The 17,117-nt window shown below is 46.9% G+C and overlaps 1 protein-coding gene across 1 annotated transcript in view; it reads right to left on the bottom strand.

Annotated features, from left to right (window-relative positions):
- nagpa (N-acetylglucosamine-1-phosphodiester alpha-N-acetylglucosaminidase) overlaps positions 1–17,117 on the bottom strand; it is a 75,508-nt gene that overhangs the window by 33,928 nt on the left and 24,463 nt on the right. Inside the window, exons 8-10 of the mRNA XM_034173914.1 lie at positions 16,033–16,080; positions 9,607–9,735; positions 9,362–9,493 (exon numbers count right to left, since the gene is read on the bottom strand). Of these exons, the coding sequence (XP_034029805.1) occupies positions 9,362–9,493; positions 9,607–9,735; positions 16,033–16,080 (309 nt within the window). The remainder of the gene's footprint in view (positions 1–9,361; positions 9,494–9,606; positions 9,736–16,032; positions 16,081–17,117) is intronic.

Raw genomic sequence — 17,117 nt, 5'->3', positions numbered from 1 at the left:
CCTGTCTTGGTCCTTCTGTTCGGCTCTGAGTGTTTTCTGCTTCTTACACTTTAGTCTTGGTTTGGTGATTTGTTACACTTCAGCCACATTAAGTTTGGTTCTACACTCAACAAAAATATAAACGCAACACTTTTGGTTTTGCTCCCATTTTGTATGAGATGAACTCAAAGATCTAAAACTTTTTCCACATACACAATATCACCATTTCCCTCAAATATTGTTCACAAACCAGTCTAAATCTGTGATAGTGAGCACTTCTCCTTTGCTGAGATAATCCATCCCACCTCACAGGTGTGCCATATCAAGATGCTGATTAGACACCATGATTAGTGCACAGGTGTGCCTTAGACTGCCCACAATAAAAGGCCACACTGAAAGGTGCAGTTTTATCACACAGCACAATGCCACAGATGTTGCAAGATTTGAGGGAGCGTGCAATTGGCATGCTGACAGCAGGAATGTCAACCAGAGCTGTTGCTTGTGTATTGAATGTTCATTTCTCTACCATATGCTGTCTCCAAGGCGTTTCAGAGAATTTGGCAGTACATCCAACCAGCCTCACAACCGCAGACCACGTGTAACCACACCAGCCCAGGACCTCCACATCCAGCATGTTCACCTCCAAGATCGTCTGAGACCAGCCACTCGGATAGCTGCTGAAACAATCGGTTTGCATAACCAAAGAATTTCTGCACAAACTGTCAGAAACCGTCTCAGGGAAGCTCATCTGCATGCTCGTCGTCCTCATCGGGGTCTCAACCTGACTCCAGTTCGTCGTCGTAACCGACCTGAGTGGGCAAATGCTCACATTCGCTGGCACGTTGGAGAGGTGTTCTCTTCACGGATGAATCCCGGTTCACACTGTTCAGGGCAGATGGCAGACAGCGTGTGTGGCGTCGTGTGGGTGAGCGGTTTTCTGATGTCAATGTTGTGGATCGAGTGGCCCATGGTGGCGGTGGGGTTATGGTATGGACCGGCGTCTGTTATGGACGAAGAACACAGGTGCATTTTATTGATGGCATTTTGAATGCACAGAGATAACGTGACGAGATCCTGAGGCCCATTGTTGTGCCATACATCCAAGAACATCACCTCATGTTACAGCAGGATAATGCACGGCCCCATGTTGCAAGGATCTGTACACAATTCTTGGAAGCTGAAAATGTCCCAGTTCTTGCATGGCCGGCATACTCACCGGACATGTCACCCATTGAGCATGTTTGGGATGCTCTGGACCGGCGTATACGACAGCGTGTACCAGTTCCTGCCAATATCCAGCAACTTCGCACAGCCATTGAAGAGGAGTGGACCAACATTCCACAGGCCACAATTGACAACCTGATCAACTTTATGCGAAGGAAATGTGTTGCACTGCATGAGGCAAATGGTGGTCACACCAGATACTGACTGGTATCCCCCCCATAAAACAAAACTGCACCTTTCAGAGTGGCCTTTTATTGTGGGCAGTCTAAGGCACACCTGTGCACTAATCATGGTGTCTAATCAGCATCTTGATATGGCACACCTGTGAGGTGGGATGGATTATCTCAGCAAAGGAGAAGTGCTCACTATCACAGATTTAGACTGGTTTGTGAACAATATTTGAGGGAAATGGTGATATTGTGTATGTGGAAAACGTTTTAGATCTTTGAGTTCATCTCATACAAAATGGGAGCAAAACCAAAAGTGTTGCATTTATATTTTTGTTGAGTGTAGTTTAGTCTCTGTTTGTTATTTAGTCATTCTGTGTTATCAAGTTAGGTTTTGAGAATTATGTCACGTCAGCCACTTATTAGTTTAGTCTTTGTCTTTTATTTTCTGGTTTTTCAGTCACACTGTTTTGAGCACATTAGTCCCTCAGTTTTTTCTGTACTCTCCTGCCACATGTTGAGTTCTCATCTAGTTTAGATTCAGTCTTTAATTTTCTGTTGTTCTGTTTCTGCCTTTTCATTTGTTTATTCTGTTTCTCACATTTGTATTCTAGGTATCATTATTTCCTAATTGTTTAACATTTGTTCTGTCACTGTCACATTCCTCCTTTTGCTGCTTTTGTCTGACACGCCCACCTGTCACTCCACTCATCTCACTCAGCCACGCCTTCTTTCCTGCACCTGCATCTGATCATGCCCTGATTATCCTCTGTTTTTAAACCCCTCGTCTTCCACCACTCACTGCTAGTTCGTTGTGCATATTGCCTCGTTCCAAGCCTCTCGTTCTGCCATAGTCTGTTTCCTTGTCGTGTATGACTTTCGCCTGTCTTGGCCTTGCCTTTTGCCTAAGCCAATTAACCTGTTTTTCCGTGCCTGAACCCAGCCTGTTTTTGACTCTGTTTTTTGCCACCTCCTATGTACCTGTTTGCCCACGCTGGAACTCTGCTTGTTTACTGACCACACCTCTGCCTGACGACCGTCTGTACCGCCGCCTGTCTGATTGTCTACCTGTGCACCGACCAAGCCTGTTTCTGATTAAACCGTTACTTATCCTCCATCTGAGTTATGAGTCTGCACTGGTGTCCACCTGCCTGCCACGCCACGTCACCACAGATCCTGACACAAATATAACCTGCGGGGCGTGTGTGCACACATGCATGCGCGCGCACACACACGTTAATTTGATAACATGACTGCTGCAAATTCACACATCAAATCAACATGTGGATTTGTACCAGTGTCGCAGACCGAATGGTCCCCCCCAAAATTCGGTCCATTTGGGACCACAGCAGCTTGTCTGAGTTAGGGATGGGAGCGATCTGATCTCAAATCGGTATCGAGTTCCGACACATACCTAATTAACGTATCGGAAAATACCGATCCAACCTGCGCCATTTTCCAACACCGGAGAACAGCCACTGTGAATCCTCTCAACTGCTGTTGTTTGCTCTCTGCTTGTTTGCTGCCAAGCAGGTGGAGGGGGGAGGTTTCTGAAGACGGGCTGTTTGAGAGAGCTCTCTTCCGCAGTGTTCTAGCTGCGGTTCGCATCAAATTTCTGTGCGGCTGTCGGGTTCAAACTGTCTATTCATCGAGAACATATTTTCCGAAAAATTAACTGAACTGCTGCTGAAAGTGTGTGCTAAAACGTTAGCCGCTTCACTGTCCCGAGGCTGCAAAACACCAGCTCAGCGTGCAGCCGAGGAGCTGAACAGAGATTCTGTCTACTGAAAGGGAGAAAAAGTCTCCATTAAAATCGTCCATGTGAGCGTCAGTGATGACACATTTATTTTACAGTCGAAAGGGTTCGTGTTTCCCAAAGTTTGAAGTTTATGCAGCACAAAAACAGCGAGAGAGAAAAAGAGAGAGCCGGAGGGAGAGAGAAAGCAAGTGAGAGAGAAAGTGAGACGAGGGGAGAGCGAGAGACAGAGAGAAAGAGGAAGAGAGAAAGCGAGTAAGAGAGAGAGAAAGCGAGCGACAGACGGGCAGAGAGACAGACAGAGAAAGGGAGTGCTGTCTTTTCTCTTTAAGTCTATATAAAAATAAAAGTACTTAATTCTTTTCACCAAAACATCAAATCTAAAATCTTCACAGAAAATCAACAATAATAATACTAAAGTAAACAGAGCTTTGGTATCAGATCGGAAAAATATCGGTATCGGAAGAAATCCAAATTCACGTATCGGGATCGGACCTTGTGACCACAGCTACGAGCGGCCGCATCAACAATGGAGGTGGAGAACATGGTCCACTCGGACTCCATGTCTCCAATCTCCCCCGGAGGTGGGAGTTGAAGACCTCGCTGACAGAGGGTTCCGCCAGTCGTTCCCAGCAGACCCTCACGATACGTTTGGGCCTGCCAGGTCTGACCGGCTTCCTCCCCTCCCAGCGGATCCAACTCACCACCAGGTGGTGATCGGTCGACAGCTCTGCCCCTCTCTTCACTCGAGTGTCCGAGACACGTGGCCAAAGGTCAGATGATACAACTACATAGTCGATCATCGACCTCTGGCTCAGGGTGTCCTGGTGCCACGTGCACTTATGGACACCCTTGTGCTCGAACATGGTGTTCGTGATGGACAAACTGTGACTAGCACAGAAGTCAAACAACTGAACACCACTCGGGTTCAGATCGGGGAGGCCGTGCTTCCCGATCACCCCCCTCCAGGTCTCACTGTCGCCGCCCACGTGGGCGTTGAAATCCCCCAGGAGAACAATGGAGTCCCCAGTCGGAGTGCTATCTAGTACCCCTCCCAGGGACTCCAAGAAAGTCTGGTACTCTGCACTGTCGCTCGGCCCGTAGGCCGAGACAACGGTGAGAGACCTGTCCCCGACCAGAAAGCGTAGGGACGCGACCCTCTCGTTCACTGGAGTAAACTCCAACACATGGCAACTGAGCTGGGGAGCAATAAGCAATGCGACGCCAGCTCTCCGCCTCTCCCCATAGGCAACGCCAGAAAAATGATGCGTCCAGCCCCTCTCCAGGAGTTGGGTACCAGAGCCCAAGCTGTGAGTGGAGTTGAGCCCGACTATCTCTAGTCGGTATCTCTCAACCTCCCGCACAAGCTCAGGCTCCTCCCCCTCCAGCGAGGTGACATTCCACGTCCCAACAGCCAGGGGCTGTGAGCATGGACTGCGCCACCCGCCCTTGACCGCCACCCAATCCTCTCTGCACCCGACCCCCATGGCCCCATCTGCAGGTGGTGAAACCACAGGAGGGCGGGCCCACGTTGCTCTTTCGGGCTGAGCCCGGCTGGGCCCCATGGGCTAAGGCCCGACCAACAGGCGCTCGCGCACGAGCCCCAACCCCAGGCCTGACTCCAGGGTGGGGCCCCGGCTCTGCCATACCAGGCGACGTCTCGGTCCTTGATTTTTTTTTTACTGGTCATGGAGGAGGTCATGGAACAAGGTCTCTGGTGCCTGTCGCGGCGGCAATCCCCGAACCCGGTGGTGGACGCCGGAAGTAAGGGATGCCGTCAAGCTGAAGAAGGAGTCCTACTTATCTTTGTTGGTAGGTGGGACGCCGGAGGCAGCTGACAGGTACCGGCAGGAGAAGCGTGCCGCAGCCCGTGCGGTCGCAGAGGCAAAAACTCGGGTCAGGGAGGAGGACTATCGGTCAGCCTCGAAGAGATTCTGGCAAACCGTCCGGCGCCTCAGGAGGCGGAAGCAGCTCTCCACCAGCACTGTTTATGGTGCGGGTCGGGAGCTGTTGACCCTGACTCGGGATGTTGTCGGGTGGTGGAAGAAATACTCAGAGGATCTCCTCAATCCCATTGTCACGTCTCCCGAAGAGGAAGCAGAGACTGGGGACTCAAAGGCGGACTCATCCATTACCCAGGCCGAAGTCACCGAGGTGGTTAGAAAGCTCCTCGATGTCAAGGCTCCTGGGGTGGATGAAATCCGTCCTGAGTACCTTAAGTCTCTGGATGTTGTGGGACTGTCTTGGCTGTCACGCCTCTGCAACATCGCGTGGCAATCGGGGACAGTGCCTCTGGATTGGCAGACCGGGGTGGTGGTCCCTCTGTTTAAGAAGGGGGACCGGAGGGTGTGTTCCAACTATAGGGGGATCACACTCCTCAGCCTCCCCGGTAAGGTCTATTCCAGAGTACTGGAGAGGAGAATTCGACCGATGGTCAAACCTTGGATTCAGGAGGAGCAGTGTGGATTTCGTCCTGGTCGCGGCACACTGGACCAGCTCTACACGCTCCATCGGGTGCTCGAGGGTTCATGGGAGTTTGCCCAACCAGTCCACATGTGTTTTGTGGATCTAGAGAAGGCGTTTGACCGTGTCCCTCGGGGCACCCTGTGGGGAGTGCTCCGGGAGTACAGGGTCCTTTGCTAAGGGCTGTCCGGTCCCTGTATGACCGCAGCAGGAGCTTGGTTCGCATTGCCGGTAGTAAGTCAAACCTGTTTCCAGTGCACGTTGGCCTCCACCGCTGCCCTTTGTCACTGGTTCTGTTCATTATTTTTATGGACAGAATTTCTAGGCACAGCCAGGGTGTAGAGGGGGTCTGGTTTGGGAACCACAGAATCTCGTCTCTGCTGTTTGCGGACGATGTGGTTCTGTTGGCTTTGTCAAATCCGGACCTTCAGCGTGCACTGGGGCGGTTTGCAGCCGAGTGTGAAGCGTCCGGGATGAGAATCAGCACCTCCAAATCCAAGGCCATGGTTCTCGACCCGGAAAGAGGTGCTTTGCCCTCTTCAGGTCGGTGGAGTGTCCTTGTCTCAAGTGGAGGAGTTTAAGTATCTCGGGGTCTTGTTCAGGAGTGAGGGACGGATGGAGCGTGAGATCCATAGACGGATCGGTGCAGCATCTGTAGTGATGCGGTCTCTGTATCGGACCGTCGTGGTGAAGAGAGAGCTGAGTAGGGGGGCAAAGCTCCCAATTTACCGATCGATCTACGTTCCGATCCTCACCTATGGTCATGAGATTTGGCTCATGACGGAAAGAACGAGATCGCGAGTACAAGCGGCCGAGATGAGTTTCCTCCGCAGGGTGGCTGGGCGCTCCCTTAGAGATAGGGTGAGGAGCTCGGTCACTCGGGAGGAGCTCGGAGTCGAGCCGCTGCTCCTCCACATCGAAAGGAGTCAGTTGAGGTGGCTCGGGAAGACCCAGGACACGCTGGAGGGACTACATCTCTCGGCTGGCTTGGGAACACCTTGGGGTTCCCCCGGGGGCTGGGGGAGGTGTGTGTGGATCGGGAGGTCTGGGCGGCTTTGCTTGAGCTGCTGCCCCTGCAACCCAACTCCGGATAAAGCGGAAGAAAATGGATGGATGGATCGGATGGGAAGTGAAAAATTGTGGACTGGTGCATTCCTAGTCTGAGTCTGACTGTCTTCACCCAAAGCGATCAAACAGTTTAATGTGATTATTAGCTATCAGGGGACAAATTAAAACCTCTTAAATCATTGTAAAATCAATTTTAACCCTCTGGGGTCCGAGGGCATTTTTTGGACAGTTCACTCACCTGGCATAAATGTTTTATTATTGCTGTTAAAAGCTCACCCTGCATCCCACAATCAAGTTGTATGTCTTTTTTTCGGGACAGCCTGTACTTTCAGAATATATGCTATAGTGGTGTTTTATAAGTGTAATAAAGGTTTACAATTAAAAATAGGAAAGGAAAAAAAAGCGGAAAATAATTTTCACGCACATTTATTCAAAACACACAGCAAACTATAATTATCAACTATTTTGACACTACTTGACAAGACCCCAAAGGTAGTTTGGGGTCTCGTCAAAGTCTGGGGTCTTGTACAAAAGAATGTACCAAATAAAGGTTCTAACAATAAACACAAATGCACATTTTGAACAATATATACAAAATGGTCTATGTGTTTTGTTGGTCTTCATGCCACATCTCAAAGCAGTTTTGGTCTGCTATTACACAAAGGGCTACATCACAAACTTTGCACTTCCATGAAGTTGACTGTGACTTTGGAATGTGCTCCTGCACTGTAAACAACCTTTCACACTTTGAGGGGCGGGCCCCTCCCCTCGTTCCATTCATATGCATAAACGGTGCTTTACGTGTGAATTGCTGGAGTGAGAGAGCTTGCCATAGGCTTATTCAATAACATTCATAGGCCAAGTAGTGAAGCATCTCTTCTACTTACACTCTTTGGTGCACCACGTGAGATTGTATGAGGCCCTCTTAATCTCATCACTTCCATTCATATGTGTAACGGTGCTTTACGCACTGCAGCGAGAGACTTATTTCTACAATATTCACGGGCCAACTAGTAACATCTCTTCTACTGACACTCTTTGGTGCACCACGTGATTTTGCTCTGCCCTACGACTGGATACTGGAAAACCATGTGACGGTGAATCAATTCCTGATTGGACACATTGCGCACGTCATCACACAGCTTCTATGAGGACTACAAGCATGGAGGAGTGCTGGTTCGAAGGTCCGTGGAGTGTACTTTTCAGCAAAAAAAAAAAAAGTTTCTATCTAATTTCATTAAAAATCTGTATCATTAAATAAAACTTGTGTTCCACCGTCGTATACGACGGGGCCGACCACACAGAAACGACGCAAAACTCTGTGACGCTTTGAAATGACCAATGCACAGTGAACACATCAACTGGCAGCTCATGTAGCTGCGGCGCTCTGATCGCTTCATCCATCTTTTATGATGAAATAATGCTGAATTTATGTGGAAATTATTGTTGTAAAAAAGCTTCAGATATCTGTAGCTGAGATAGATGATGAGTAGAGGCAGTTTGAAGCAGAAACTCAGCAAAATTCTGTGATGCTTTAAAATGACTGACGGACAGGGAACGCATAAGCTAGCAGCTCGTTTAGCCGCAGCACTCTGATCACTTCCTCAGTCTTTTATGATGAAATAATGCTGAATTTATGTGGAAATGATTGTTATACAAAAGCTTCAGATATCAGTCGCTGAGATAGATGATGACATGATGAGTGCAGTTTGAAGCAGAAACGAGGTGATAATCTATGAACCACGTCATCGGGAGGAACGATTTTTAGGGGAACCATTCGGCCAGCGACACCGGGCCTGTTTCGAGTTGCATATGCTGTGTATCTAATACGCATGAATGTCTGTGTCAGCTGCGCGCAGCAGGGGGGGAGAACAAACTGGAGAGCAGACTGCCTGGACACGCAGATGGAGTTGAAACACTGGAAAAAGTCAGAATATATTATTTCCAGGAGTCAATGTTCTTTATTACTGATTTGTCTTCTAGTTCTTCGTTCTTCTCGTGCAGCGCTGTAGGCTTGCGAAAATTCACAAAAAAAATTAAACATGTTTAAACATGTTAAATTTTTTGTATCCGTTTAATGTCGCCCTTTGCATCCCTCAGCGTACTGTGGCGTTAGGCTGCCTAACTCGCCGTCGTCATGACGCAATTCAGTGTGCCCAGTGTGAAAGGGGCTTTATGGTATCGCTTATACAAGGTTTCAAAAACATGGCTCCTGCTGGCCATAATTAGAATAGATTTCAGTGTCGACTGAGGTCTAAAGTGAGGTGACCATCTTTCACCACATCGTTCTTCATGAAAATATCAAGTACACCATGCTTCAGACAACGTGGCCATGATAAGATACAAAATGTGCCCAACACCGAACTTGCCTGTGGCCATTTGAAGTGACCTTGTGCACCATGTTTTATTTTGATATGAGAGTCCGCGTCAAAATATCACTCACACGCCGACCACTCGGACAAGCACACCAAATGGTGTTAAAAACAGTGAACAAATCATAAAGAGCAGTGAACAGGAGGAAAAAAGAAGAACAGATGGCAAAAACAAGACAGTGTACTTGAATCAGGTTGGGTTTGTGAGCACGTACTGGTTCTACAGATTCTCTAACTCACAGAACTGCTGGTGATCCACATTAGCATCTTAAATTGAGCTTTTTATCCAATGTGACTTTAGAAACCACAGACTCCCCATACCAAAGGCGTACCTCTCTGCAGGGTCCGGGTGGTCTCCCCTCGCAGTGTGATGTTGCAGCTTCCTGTCCCTGGGTCACACAGGCACTGGTCGTCACAGTGACACTCCTTGACACAAGATGGACCGTAGAAACCCAGAGGACACACTGAGGAATGGAGACACGCTCCGATTTTACATTACAGCTGCTAAATTACAGATAACAGCTGCATTTAAATCTGGTTCCAACTTCTGTTGGATCTCCGTACAATCTGGAGATACCTTGTTCACAGGAGTTTCCGCGGAAACCAGCCAGGCATGTGCACTGGCCATGGACGGGGTTGCAGGAAGCACCGTTGGCACAGGTGCAGGTCTGATTGCAGCCGTGACCATAGAAACCCGGGTCACATTCTTGAAGACAGAGAAATAAAGCAAGAAAATGTAATATTTCACTGCACACACACACACACACACACACACACACACACACACACACACACACACACACACACACACACTTTCAGAGGCAGTGAGCAAGCTCAGGATGCAACGCAGCACCACAGCAGGTTCCACCCTCATGTGGGTTTGGGGCTGCGTGTGAGGAGCCGCCAGCTACTGGTTAAATTAATGCCCCCCCCCCCCCCCACACACACACACACACACACTATATACGCACTGTTACTAACATTTAAAAGTCTGATAGCAGAAGGGACGAAGGAATTCGCCTATCTGTTTGTTTTCCTGCTGGGAGTGAGATAGCACCTCCATCAAGATAAACCTAGTCTGAGTGGTCAATAATCCTTCTTGCTTTCTGCAGGACCTGCCTGCTCCACAAAGAGTGTAGATCAGGGACCCGCACACCCATGATTTTGGAACGTTTTCACAATGCTGGACAAGCTGAATTGGTCCTTCACTGACTATGTTTACATGCAGCCAATAACCCTTTCATACCTGGAATATTAGCAATAACCCAGTTGCGCACGGCCATGTAAACACCCGCAAAAACCCGAATACGAGGTCTGTCCAAAAAGTATCAGACCTTTTTATTTTTTTCAAAAACCATATGGATTTGAATCATGTGTGCTTGCATGAGCCAACCTTGAACCTTCATGCGCAAGCGTGATTTTTTTCACGCCCGTCGGTTGCATCATTCGCCTGTGAGCAGGCTTTGTGTGAGCACTGGTCCTCCCCTCTCGTTGGATTTTCATTGCGAGGTGGAACGATTTCGAGCTTTGCTGCATCAAATTTTTCCAGAAACTATGAGAGACAGCCAGGTGGAAACCATTCGGAAGATTCGGACGGCTTTAGGTGACGATCCTATGGGCATCACACAGATTAAGGAGTGTTACAACCGGTTTAAAGACGGCGCACAATGGTGGAGGGTGCGCCGCACTCCAAGCGGCCATCGACAGGCTGAAACGGCCAGATCATTTCCAAAGTGAACGCTGTGTTGATCCGGGACGTCGTCTGACTACCAGAGAAATTGCAGAAGAGGTGGACATCAGCACTTTTTCGGCACATTCCACTGTTACAGGAGATTTTGTAATGAAAGACGTGCGGAAGTTGGAAGTCTCACAGGACATGTTGTGACATGTCCAGCTCTTACACAATTCCTCCGATACTCACTCGACTGAAAAGCCACCGAAAGCCGTTTGAATCTTCCGAATGGTTTCCACCTGGCTGTCTCTCACAGTTTCTGGAAAAATTTGATTCAGCGCTGCTCCAATCGTTCAGACATTTTCCTCAAAATGAAAATCCAACGAGGGGGGAGGAACAGTGCTCACTCAAAGCCTACTCACAGGCAAATGACGCAACCGACAGGCGTGAAAAAAACTCACGCATGCTCACGAGGGTTCAAGGTTGGCTCATGCAAGCACACGTGATTCAAATCCATAAGGTTTTTGAAAAAAATAAAAAGGTCTGATACTTTTTGGACAGACCTCGTATGCTCATATTCCGGTTTTTAAAACCCAAATAAGACCCCTGGTTTACTCCTTTTCTAACCTGAATATCAGGTCATATAAACGCGCATCGGGATATCCCCATAGAAAGGAACATTATTTTGTGTTCTGCGCATGTCCTATCCGCAAGGAATCTTGGTCTTTTGAGTACAGCAACTACTAGTATGCGGCGCGCGCAACCCACCGGACACCACAGAAGCAGAGATAAACAGCACATTGTGTTCCCTTATCAGGCGGGCCGGTTGCGGCACCGGTCGGCATATCACCGCGATTGCTCTGCCTCCGATGCGCTTACCGTGTCTGTGGGCTCGGTAAACGCCACAGCGGACCACTCACACCGCCCCCCTCTCTTCTGTGCATAACTGCGCCAAATCTGGCAACAGGTCCAGAGACTACGCTCGCTGTTTTGATGCGGAGGCAGCCCGCAGGAGAGAAAAATGAGAAAATGCTAATGTCTGTTTGAGAAAAGTGTGTAGTGAGGGGTTTTACACGAAGCAGGATATACACGAACGCCAGACCAAATCAAGCACCGGTGGAAGATGTGCGTCGCTGTTTAGATGGGGATATTCCAAATGATACCAATGACCAGGAGTAACTGTCTGCTTAAGCATGTAAACGGGTCAATTCAATTTCCTCAGCAAGTTGACTTTTTTTTTTTTTACTTTTTACAATAGCCTCAGTGTTTTTAGTGAATTTCAATTCTGAGTCAAATATTGTGCCCAAGTATTTGTAGGAGTCCACAATTTCAACCTTTTCTCCATTGATGATGCTGTCATGATGATTTGAAGCCTTTTGTCTAAAGTCATTTCTTTGGTTTTTGATACACTGAGGTCCAAGTAATTGTCTCCACACCACTGAACAAAGTCAGACAGAGTTTTGCCGTGCCCTGACCCAGGGTCTTGTAGAAGGGACAACAGAACACTATCATATGAAAACTTCACCAAATAGCTGCCTCCGGGTTGACTCTGCAGGTGTCTATATACATGATGTACAGCGAGGGTGAGAGAGGTGATGCAGTCAGACATGCGACCATTCACAAAAACCTACTGAACTCTTAAAAAATTTAACAGCACCAATAAAATCGGCTCAGAGAATTTAAAATGAGATGCAAGACGATCAATTAAAATATGGGGTTGCATCTTATTAAAAGCAGAAGAAAAAAAATCAGCAACTAAAATTCTCAGATAGGACCGGGGTGTTACTAAATGTTCATGGATTTTATCCAAATTAAAAAATTTTTTTGCATCATCCACACCTTTCTCTGCCTGGTATGCAAACTGCAAAGGATTGAGATTGCTGTCAAGAAGGCCAAGCATGATTTCCTTAAGAATTTTCTCAACGTTTTTCATGACAAGGGATGTGAGGGCTATGGCTATTATTTAGATTTAAGCAGTTTTATGTAGGTCTGTCCTTTCAAACCTACAGAAAAATTCATTAAAAGCATTAGGAAGATCGCTGTCAGTTATACTAGTAACACTAATGAGCTGTTTGGGCTCATAGTCAGAATAGTTAAGTGATGTTATGGATTTAATGTGTTTCAAAGTTGCTCTGAGATCATCTGTAGCAAACTGGGTTTCAACCTTATTTTCATTATACCTAATTTTTGCCTTTTTTTAAATTTCTGTTACAGTATGTAACCAAAGTGACTACTGTGTTTTCTGGAGGATAAGTCACTTTTTTATTAGTTTGGAAGGTCCTCTGACTTATACTTTGGTGCTACTTGTACACACATAAACACAAAAATACTAACAATAATCACGTGTTCATTAATTCCACTTCCTCAGCTCCCTGTACAATCTGGTAAACCGTGTTATCCCTGTTGACCCAGTCTGCAAAGCAAAGCGTGCTCATATGGTTTATAACAGCTATCGCGGTATCACTCTGCTCTCTGTGTCAAGGATCTTTCTCAATAGGATTCAGTCTCAGCCACTTGTGGCTCAGCGACCAGAGCAGTCTGGCTTCAAACCAAAGAAGTCAACTGTTGACCACATTTAACCCTGTCGGAACTTGTAGAATGCAGCATTTGTTGATTTTTGCAAAGCGTTTGATTCAGTTGTTCAGACTACTCTCTGGGACATCCTGAGAATTCACAGGATCCCAAGAAGCTACTGGACATCATAGCTAGCCTATACACAGATACTGTGAGTGCTGTTTGGACTGGAGGCAAAGTGAGCTTTACCAGTGAAAACTGGTGTTCCTCAGGGGTGTGTTCTTGCGCCTACATTGTTCAATGCTTGCATAGACTGGGTGTTGGTTTGGGTTGGGGACACCAGTGACTTGGGTGCTTTTGTTGGTGAGGAAAAGTTTACTGACCTCGACTTTGCAGACAACACTGATCTTTGCAAAATCAATGGATATGTTGATTGAAGCACTTGAGAAGCTGAGTGAGGAATCCGAGTGCCTGGAATTGAGATGGTCCTGGATCAAGGTGATGGTCTAGTGGATAGCGTTGGCCTTGAGACCAGAGGATCCTCAGTTCAAATCCCAGCCTGACCAGAAAATCACTAAGAGCCCTCAGACAAGGTCCTTAATCCCCTAGGTGCTCCCGGTGTGTAGAGGGGGGCCTTGTATGGCAGCACCCTGACATTGGGGTAAATGTGAGGCATGGATGCGTAAAGCGCTTTGAGCATCTGATGCAGATGGAAAAGCGCTACATTAATGCAGTCCATTTATCAAAACTAAGATTCAGGCTTTTAACAACTTCCTGGATCCTGCCATCAGAAGAATATATGTATGTGGTGAAGGAGTCGATCTTGAAGAGACATTTGCTTATCTCAGTAGTGACATATGTCTCTCGGTCATCTGACTTTTTGAGATCAAAAGGCACCTAGGTCGATCATGTAGAGTCGTGAGGTCACTGGACAGAGGTGTTTGATGATGTCGATATCTCAGGATCAGGTTTTCATCCAGGATGTCTTTGTACATTGATGCATTCATCTTTCCCTCAATCCTGACTAGTCTCCCAGTTTTTGCTGCTGAAAAAGATCCCCACAGCATGATGCTGCAACCACCATGCTTCACTGTAGGGATGGTGCCTGGTTTCCTCCAAACCTTCTGGAAGGTTCTCCTCTCTCCACAGAGGAATGCTGGAGCTCTGACAGAATGACCACTGGGACCACTTGGTCAGCTCCCTGCAGAGGTGGGACAAAGTCACTCTCAAGTCATGAATAAGCAAGTCCCAAGTCAAGTCTCAAGTCATAATGACCACCAATTGTTTGCTAGCTGACTTGAGACTTGACTTGGGACTTGCAGACTGGTGACTTGAGAATGACTTGACACTGAGTTCGTCCCACCTCTGCCTCCCTGACTAAGGCCCGTCTCCCCTGATCGCTCAGTTTAGACAGGTGACCAGCTCTAGGAAGAGTGGTGGATCTAAACTTCTTCCATTTACAGATGATGGAGGCCACTGTGCTCAATGAAGCCTTCAAAGCAGCAGAAATGTTTCTGCACCCTTCCCCAGATGTGTGCCTCGAGACAATTCTGTCTTGGTGGTCTACAGACAAGTCCTTTGACTTCATGCTTGGTTTGAGCTCTGACATGCACTGTCAACTGTGGGACCTTATATGTAGACAGGTGTGTGGCTTTCCAAATCATGCCCAGTCAACTGAATTTACCCCAGGTGGACTCCAATTCAGCAGTAGAAACATCTCAAGGATGATCAGTGGAAACAGGAGGTACCTGAGCTCATATGACCTCTTAGTTTTTTCCTTTAAAAAAAATGTTAATAAAGTTGCAAAAATCTCAAAAACCTTTTTACATTGACATTATGGGGTATTGTGTGTAGAATTTTGAAGAAAAAATTAATTCCACTCATTTTGGAATAAGGCTGCAACATAAAATGTGGAAGTGGTGCGGCGCTGTGAATACTTTCTGGATACACTAAGTTGCCCATGAGGGCAGGGACACAACTGTAAGTTGATTTTTGTCCGTATGACCATCCTACCTTCATCAAAAGGTCAAATGAATAAACAGACAAGACCTTGCCAAACATTTGAGCAGGTTTTGTTGCTATCTAGCAGGCAATGTGAGCTTTTTGTTTTGTCTTGTTTCAATTAAGGACTGTTTTTGTTCTTCTGTTTTTTCTGTTTAAAAAATTCTTTGTACAAACCTTGTAACTGTTAGAATGGCCTTAACAGTGGGACACCCCTCTGAGTCTGGTCTGCTTGAGTATTCTTGTAAGGGGGGTTGGTAAGGTTTGACATTAGTCATGTGAAGCGTCTTGACGCAGTACTGTAGTGATTTGACTCTATACAAATAAAACAAACTGAAACTGAATTGAAACCCAAAATTCAGTGAAAAGGTAGTTTATTTATTTATTTACTGTCCATTCGGCTGCTCCCGTGTTTGTTCAGGGTCAGCACAGTGGACACAGCCAGATCTGCGCTGGTATATGGCAGATGTTTTATGCCGGATGCCCTCTAGTTTTTACCTGGAGAAGTACATGGAAGAGGTCTGCCATCCACGTACTAACCAGGTCCCACACTGCTTAGCTAAATGTCAGAAGTGCATGATTTTTTTTTGGCATGCAGAGCTTGGACCTCCCAGTATTAATATATACACATTTTGATTTTGAGAGTTTAACGGTTCTTAAGTTTTAAGATAGAAAAGTCTGCCCGAAGGATGGACAGAAGGACAGAATTTCTTCAGATGAGCACAACTTACAGCTGTGAATAATGTGATATTTTTAAAGTGGTGAGAACACGCCTCACAGCAGTACAGTTATCACACTGCACGTGTGAACGAGTACCTCGACTGCAGTTCTCTCCTCTCCATCCAGCGTCACACACGCAGCCATCTGCAGACGAAAGGTTACAGCTTCGTCAGTAAGTCAACACAACATAGTCTTAACTACTCACAAAGAAGATAGTTATTCTGCTGCCTCCTCAGGTTTTTAATTGAATCCAAGTTGAAACACTGATCAGTTACACACTGTGGAACACCCCCCCCCCACCTCCGTGTGATTGAAGACCTTTTCCCAAACCCCTTTCCCTCACCCCTCACTCATTCCACCCCGTCTCCTCCTCGTGTCTGAGGCTGAAGATCACTATCCTCTTCCTAACGAGGTCCTGGTGTCCAGGGAGACATCTGGAGTTGGTCTTCTCTGATTGGTCCCTGGAGCTAATATTTGCCTGAAACTTTAAAGCTCAGATCTGGAAACGTGCTGGTGCTGCCTCGCTACATCATGGGACCAACTTGTGTCCTGGATGGCAACCACCCAGGCAGACAACTGGTCCATGCCCACCTCTTGAAAGTATCCATTTGCTGCAGCCTGGTGAGATGTGGGCATGTCCTCGACCTTTATCACAACACTGAGGCACCTGAATGCATGTCCAGACAAATGCAATACATGTAAAAAATACTGAACTGAGCCTCTCGAAGTAACCACTTCTTTGAGACATGCTGGTGGTACCCAAGGACCCATAGAGACCTCGTACCAAAGACATCCAGCCATGGCCTTAGGTAACTGTTTGGAGTTAGTCCCTATACCAACCCTTCGCTTTTTCATCACCATCATTTAGGAAGAATCACTGCCGATATTTGTGTTTGCGTTCAACAAGAATTCACAACTTCACAAACATGATTCTAATGAGCCCATTTAAACGCCATCTGCTGTTGTGAAGTGCAAATTACTTGCACATTCATGAGAAGATCCTCAGCACTCACAGAAGAATGACTGGCCAGAAGTCACATGATACTTTTGTATTTTAAGGATAAAATATGGGATATAATTTTTGAACTTGTAACAGTAATTTTTTTCTGAAGGGTGACACAGTAGAAATACTTTGTGTATTTGCTTGGAATGTACATTTTGTATATGCTAAATACGCTGTC

Source organism: Thalassophryne amazonica, chromosome 7 (genome assembly GCF_902500255.1).
Source record: "Thalassophryne amazonica chromosome 7, fThaAma1.1, whole genome shotgun sequence".
Taxonomy (NCBI): Eukaryota; Metazoa; Chordata; class Actinopteri; order Batrachoidiformes; family Batrachoididae; genus Thalassophryne; species Thalassophryne amazonica.
This window is presented reverse-complemented; position numbering and strand designations above follow the sequence as displayed.